The sequence below is a fragment of the Stegastes partitus genome, unplaced genomic scaffold, assembly GCF_000690725.1.
Source record: "Stegastes partitus isolate 25-593 unplaced genomic scaffold, Stegastes_partitus-1.0.2 Scaffold2715, whole genome shotgun sequence".
Taxonomy (NCBI): Eukaryota; Metazoa; Chordata; class Actinopteri; family Pomacentridae; genus Stegastes; species Stegastes partitus.
This window is the reverse complement of record NW_007580446.1, coordinates 2,405-10,013: the sequence shown is the minus strand read 5'-3', so window position 1 is coordinate 10,013 and position 7,609 is coordinate 2,405. Positions and strand designations below refer to the sequence as shown.

At 46.6% G+C, this 7,609-nt stretch overlaps 1 protein-coding gene across 1 annotated transcript in view; it reads left to right on the top strand.

The window, feature by feature from the left end:
- Positions 1 to 7,398, top strand: part of LOC103375624 (GTPase IMAP family member 4-like) — a gene marked incomplete at its 3' end in the record, with an annotated part of 17,369 nt that extends 9,971 nt beyond the window's left edge. Inside the window, exon 3 of the mRNA XM_008305942.1 lies at positions 7,079 to 7,398. Coding sequence (XP_008304164.1) covers positions 7,079 to 7,398 — 320 coding nt within the window. The remainder of the gene's footprint in view (positions 1 to 7,078) is intronic.
- Between the last annotated feature and the right edge of the window lie 211 nt (positions 7,399 to 7,609).

The following is a 7,609-nucleotide window of genomic DNA, read 5'->3' as shown; positions in this document are numbered from 1 at the left end:
AGTCAGCTGGGATAGACTCCAGCCCCCCATGACCCTAATGGGGATTAAGCGGTGTATAGATAATGGATGGACTTTTGAGAGAAGACGCCCCCAACATGGGGTAAGTAGCCTCCCATGGACGTAGATGATTTTCAATATTTCAGTACTGTAGCCCTGCTAACGTTAGATTTCTGATCAATTATGTGCACTGTCATCTAATACAGGAACACAACAGCTAACAAGCAGTAAAAGAAATGTATTATCTGTCTTGAAAGCTAACTCGTCATCTTTAGGTTAAGCTAGTACTGTTATGTTAAGTTATTGTTCTGTAGCAACAGCTAGCTAGCTTATTTTATGTTAAACTTAAAATGTTGTGCTATATTAGCTTGTTGTAGCATGAGCTAACTAACTGGCTTTATGTTAAGCTTATGTGACGGCCCGAGCTCTGTAGCTGTGCAGGCGGACCCGAACGAAAAGGGAGGCAGGAAAAAAGGTTAAAGGAAAACAGGTTTTATTTTACAAGGTGGGGGTGTGGTTGAGGAATCCGGTGCAGGGGTGCCAGTCGTGGGGAGTGCAGGAAGGAGGTCGTTGGTACTGAAGTCCGTGAGGGAGGGTTCCGCTGAAACTGGGCCGAGTAGGGAATCGTGGAGGGGGATGCCGATGACAGTGCTCTGCGGTACGGTGCTCAGGGGACTGTGCTCGTGAATGGTTTCCCGTGGAGGTTTCCCAGGTGGAGGTGCTCGAGTGGCGATCCTTGAGTGAGGGTGCTCGTGATCGTGGATTCCCGTCGTGTGGGCTTGTGTACAAAAAGGCTGGCATGCCGAGTGAAATGCTGGAGCCGCGGGGGGACGCTGGAGATACACAGAGAAAAACACAATTAACTCGAAACTCGAAAAACAGACTTAGCTTAAGGCTCAACGTGAGTGAAGCAGCTAAGCGGCCTGACTGTACCACTGGGGAGGTATCACAATCATCTGGCCCTGGAGTTCTGTGAGCCGCTCGTATTTGAGAGCCCTGCTGATGAGTAGATGGAGAAGGGTATGTCTGCAGAGCCTATTGGAGTAGATGAGCCACAGCTGCCAGTGCAAGAGTGTCCTTCCCTGATCGGCTCCGCCCAGCCTGTAGAGAAAAGACAACACGCCCACCAAAACACCGAGACAGGAGGCAGAGAAAAAACCAAAACACAAAATACGCTCCATAACCCTCAAAGCTTAAAGTGTTATGCTATGTTAGCTTGCTGTTGCTGCATCAAGCTAGCTACCTGGTTTTATGTTAAACTTATAATATTGTGCTATAGTAGCTTGCTGTAGCAAAAGCTAACTTTATGTTAAGCTTAACATGATATACTATATTAGTTTGCTGTAGCACTAAATACCTAGCTGAATTAATAAGCTTAAAATGTTATGCTGTACTATATTTCTGCATCCCTAGCTAACTGACTTTATGTTAAATTTATAATGTTGCGCTATATTATCTTTCTGTAGCAATAGCTAGCTACTTAACTGTTGTGTATTGCCTTTGACATTTTGAAAATTGTCCCTCCTGTGTTACCACCTTTACGTACGGCACGTACAGCCGATGCCTGTTGCAGAGTTACGCTGCAAAATACACCATTGAAGTTGTTCAATCTCTCGCCTCTTCAGTCATGTTATGCAAGCAAGTATATAGCAAAACTGGCGACGAGGTACAGTACGGCCTCACGTTTGCTGTTTTTGGTGGACAGAGTAAAGTTTTGCACCGAGGTGTGGCACGAAGACCGTACCGTAGGCTGTTTTGTGCGCTGCATGCTAGCGGCAGAGTGGTCGGCAGAGAGAAGATCGCGCCACCGCAGAGGAACTGCACAGCTACGGCGGGGGAAGGAGAGCTTCCCGCGGAGGAAGAGAAAAGAGACCGACATGAACGGATAAGTACGAAAGGATAAAAGAACTCAAGATAAACAAAATAAACTCAAGCAGAAGTGTAATTTCTCAACAAAGAGGAAAATAAAGACAGTAAAATGGCAGCATTGGTCGGAAATATAGGACCATTTAATGAAAGCACGGAACAGTGGAGCTCATACACAGAAAGATTTGAGTATTTTGTGCTGGCTAACAAGATAAAGGACGAAGTTCTGGTGCCAACGTTTTTGAGTGTTACTGGAGGAAAAACATTCAACTTGTTACGCAGTCTAGTCCAACCAGAAAAGCCAGGAGACAAATCCTATGATCAAATAGTGAAGGTATTAAAGAATCACTATGCACCAAAGCCACTGATTATAGCAGAAAGGTTCAGGTTCCATAAAAGAAACCAAGAAGAGTGCGAATCTGTCTCACAGTTTGTAGCTGTACTGAAGCAGTTATCTGAGCACTGTGAATTTGGACCTTCACTCAGTGACACATTACGCGACCGGCTGGTTTGTGGTCTCCGCAGTGAGGCTATTCAAAAGCGCTTGCTAACCGAGGCCGACTTGACCCTGGACAAGGCAATCGGAATCAGCACATCGATGGAGATGGCAGCAAAAGAAGCACAGCAGCTGAGTGCATCAACACAAGTGCACAAACTGTCCTCGCACCCCATGAAGGAAGCAGAATCTGGGCAACTGTGCTACAGATGTGGAAAACCAGGACACCAGGCAAAAGAGTGCTGGTGCAAGGACTTGGACTGTAGAAATTGTGGTAAGAAAGGCCAGATTGAACGTGCATGCAGAAATAAAAAGACGCAGACAAACAAACAGAACAAAATAAAAAAGAAAAGTGATTTGCACAAGAAAATAAAGAAACGTGAATAAAATGGAACATGAACAGGATGACATTAGTTGTGACACGGACTCAGATGAAGCTCAAGTCTTATCAATCACCAACAAGAATGATGACGGATACTGGATCACATCACTGTTGGAGAACAAACCAGTTCGTATGCAGATTGACACAGGTACACGCATATCACTGGCATCTGAAGTTCTTTACAAGGAGAAACTACAACACCTCCCACTCAAAGAGACTAAGCTGAAGCTGAGAACATACACAGGTGGCCACGTCCAAGTGTTAGGTGTTGTAGATGTAAAGGTTACTCACAACGGCAAAGAAAAGACTCTCCCGCTCCACATTGTGTCTGGGAATCGTCCAGGTCTCTTAGGGCGTAAGTGGTTGAAAAAGTTGAGACTAAACTGGAATGAAGTCTTCATGATTGTAGAAAAAGAGACTAGTCCACTGAATGAGATCCTAAAAAGGTATCCTAAAGTTTTTGATGGAGAACTTGGTAGCATGAAAGACATCACGGTTAAGTTGACAGTTAAGACAGACTGTACACCCAAGTGCCTAAAAGCTAGACCAGTCCCATACGCCATCAAGCCAAAGGTGGAGGCTGAGTTGGATAGCCTAGTGACAAGTGGAGTGCTGGAACCAGTAAGCACCTATTGTTCCAGTAATAAAAAAAGATGGTAACCCAAGGATCTGCGGTGATTTTAAAGTCACAGTAAATCCAGTCTTAACTGCTGAGCAGTATCCTTTACCACTCATCGACGACCTTTTCTCAGGACTGGCCGGAGGTCAAAGGTTTAACAAAATTGATCTGTCTCAAGCTTACCTTGAGACAGATCAAGAAAGATGCATGTCACAAGAGCTGTTAACCATTGTGACACACAAAGGACTGTACAGGTACAAGAGACTCCCTTTCGGGATCACGTCAGCTCCCGCACTGTTCGAAAGAGCAATGGATCAGATTCCGAGTGGTCTCTCTGGAGTTCAGTGTTACCTGGACGATCTGCTCATCACAGGACCTGATGAACAGACCCATTTGAGAAATCTGGACGCAACTCTTCAACGACTGGAGGACTACGGCTTGAAAGTTCGGAAGGACAAGTGTGAGTTTTTCTGCCCATCAGTTGAGTATTTAAGACGTGATTGACAGCAAAGGTCTCCACAAGGCGCCATCGAAAGTCAAAGCTATTGCGGAGGCTCTATCACCAACAAATATGAGTCAGTTAAGGTCATTTCTTGGATTGCTGACTTACTATGCAAGATTTGTCCCCAGCCTTGCAAACAGACTGAAACTGTTGCATGAGCTGTTAAACAAATCAACAAAATGGAAATGGACTGAAAAATGTGAGAAGGCGTTCAAAGACGTTAAGCTAGCCCTCACCAAATCCGAGGCGCTCGCTCACTTTGACCCATAACTGCCTATCCAACTGGCAAGTGATGCCTCGCCCTATGGGGTCAGCGCAGTTGTTTCTCACATAATGGCTTCAGGAGAAGAGAGGCTGATCGCTTTTGCATCGAGAACATTAAGCAAAGCAGAAAGCAACTATGCACAGATTGAACGTGAAGCACTGTCTATTGTGTTTGGAGTAAAGAAATTCCACCAGTACCTTTTCGGCAGGAAATCCACGCTGCTGACGGACCACAGACCACTTACCTCCATATATGGTCCGCACAGTGGCATCCCCTCAATTGCAGCCAGCCGCATTCAACGTTGGTCTCTACTCTTATCGGCTCATCAGTATGAGATCAAGTACAGGAAGTCCGATCAGCACCAGAATGCTGATGGGCTTTCAAGGCTCCCGTTACCTGCCAAGTACAGCGAGCACGCTCAAGCTGAGATTTTCTATTTCAATGAAGTGACGGCTGCTCCACTAACCTCTGCTCATGTAAAGAAACACACGCGCACTGACCCAGTTCTTTCTGAAGTTTTGGACATGGTCATTCGTGGAAGGGGAGGAGAGATGACACCAAAGTTACAGCCTTACATGATGAGACGTAATGAACTTTCGGTACAATCTGGATGCTTATTATGGGGCTATCGTGTCATCATTCCACCACCCTTGAGAGAGAGAGTGCTGAGCGAGCTCCATACTGGACATTGTGGAGATGTGCGAATGAAAGAAATCGCACGCAGCTATTTCTGGTGGCCGGGTCTGGATGCAGCTATGCTAAGCTAAGTTCTGCCAGACTGCCAGAAACTGAGAAACCAATCACAACTGGCTCCCTTACATCCATGGGATTGGCCAGAAGAACCATGGCAGAGAATCTACATAGACTTTGCTGGAACACTAGAGAACCACATGTTCTTAGTAGTAGTTGACGCCCACAGCAAATGGCCTGAAGTCGCTGTGATCAAAAGCACTTCTTCTGAGAGAACCATCGAGGAGCTCAGGTCAAGGTTCAGCCGTTATGGTCTGCCCAAACAACTTGTCAGTGATAACGGCCCGCAACTTGTATCTGAGGAGTTTGAAACATTCATGAAAGAGAACGGCATTCAGCATATCAAGTCTGCACCTTATCATCCAGCTACAAATGGACTTGCAGAAAGATTTGTACAAACCATGAAACACGCTCTCAAATCCTCTCCAAGCTCCCAGTCTCTTAACCGGCGACTTAGTGCTTTCCTGTTGTCATATCGTAATACGCCTCATGCAACAACCAAGCTGTCACCTGCTTCAGCTATGTTCAAAAGACAACTCCGCACTCGACTCGACCTTCTGAGATCCCAACACACAACAGACACTGTGCGCCTTCAACAAAAAACTCAAATGGAAAGACGCGCAAGAGCTAAGTTCCGAAGTTTTGAATCTGGAGACAAAGTGCTCGCTCGGAACTACACACAAGGCATTAAGTGGAAACCTGCAACAGTTGTCGCAAAAACGGGCCCCGTGTCATACACTGTGGAAACCAAAAATCATTTCATCTGGAAGCGGCACGTCGACCAACTTCTTCACTCTTCTGGATCATCTGAGGACACACGCCCTGTAATGTCCTCTGTTCCAGATTTGGGCTTTAGTTAGGAACAACATCCATCTCCTGAGGAACAACAAAAAAACAATTAAAGCTGCAAGCAGCGTTTGTCGGGTCCTCGGTCTGCGCTGCAACCTCATGCCCGTCTGACCTCCATTTTGACAATTTATTCAACTTCACTACACTCTGACATACTAATAGGCAATTTTCATAGTGTTGCTATCTCCTACGATTTTAGAGATATGTAGCTTTAAGTTGAAGGAGCCATTTTTCTGTCTCTGCTCAGCCTCAGACTGTCAGTGAGTCACATGACCAGCTGCACTGAGCTGTGATGATGTCATGATGACTCAGCGTTTTTCATGCTCCTGGCTGAGAGAGCTGAGAGTTTTACTCCGTTTCTCTCTTCCATACTGACACAATTTTCACCAAATATGTGTAAAAACAACATATTTTTGTGGGAAATCTTGTTAGGAAGCCTTCAGTGTCATTTTAAAAGCTGTAGGACCTTTAGTTTTTTGTGTAGATGACCAAATGTCACAGCATGTCAGCATATGCCCCCATAGACACCCATACAAAGTTTGAGCCGAGGCTGCAAAAGCTCATCAACTTTAACGGCTCGCCATTCGAAAACCGGTTGAGAAACGCCAAATCCCTTCAGAACTTTTGTACATCAAGGCCTTCTCTGTCTCCTGTGCGATTTTCAAGTTGATACAATTTACGGTGTCAGATAAGATAATTTTTTCCCAACAGATGTTTCCACTCGTTTTTTTTACTTTGAAAGGCAAATTGCGGACTTCCTGTTTGAGATAGGACAGGGGTGTCAGCACGAGATTTGTGGGTCTCATTGAGACGAACGTGTTGGTGTTGGTTTGATCTCTGTACAACATTCCTACTGGGTGCTAGGGCCGTTTTAGTGTGTGTTTCTGTAACTAGGTGGCGCTTGAGAGCTTTTCTTGTTTTTTTTCATTTTATCAAATTTTTCGCCGATTCGGAGGTGTGTGCCAATTTTGGTGAGTTTTTGAGCGAGTTTAGGGGGTCACATTAAGGCAAACGCGTTCGTCAGGCAAATAAAATGTCACGTCCGCTGCTGCTAGGGCCAGGTAGCGGCAGTCCTCGCTCTCTCTCCCTCCTGTCCTCCTTTCTCGCTCTCCCTTTCCTCTCTAACCAGGTGGGCGTGATCTGGTGCAGTGAATGAAGAGAACGGGCAGGTGATCTCAATCCGCTGATTACGCAGGCGTGCGTTTGCTGCAGCTGTGCCTCATCCAGAGACCAGCATTTAAGCCACGCTCAGTCCACAACTCGTCGTCGGACCGTAAACAGTCCTGACTCAATTGTTTTATTCTCAGCTCGTTTTATCGGTCACAAAACTAATCATGCCTTTTTGTCTGCAGCCCGGATCATCTGCCATCCTCACCAAACCACTCCATCTGCCGGCGACTCCTGCCACTCGGAACCAGATCCTCCTTCACCTGCCTGCCACCTGTCCATTCTCGTCAGCTCATCAGGCCCGACGCTACTCCACCACTACGGCTCCGTCTGTTCACCAGTACCAGCTCCGCTCACCTTCCCCTCCCTGGATTCCTCAGCGTCCGCTCCTGGTCTCCACCTGCCTCTCCACCTGCCTCTCCACCGCAGCCGCGGCAACGCCAATCCCTCTCCACTACCACACCTTCCTCCCTGCTTCCCCTCTCTCTCGTCCGGCTCTCGTCAGGTCTGTCGTTGTTATGCTGTGTTCACACCAGACGCGAATTCATCGCGCTATTCGTGCGTTACGCGCGTATTTGGACACGTGTGTGCACTGAGTTTACTTGCTTCATTCGCGCGTATAAATCGCGTCAATCGCGCATCAAGATTTGTGTCTGAATTCAAGGTACTGGCACGACTGACGCGATCCAGACGCTGGATCCATGGGACCCCCCAGA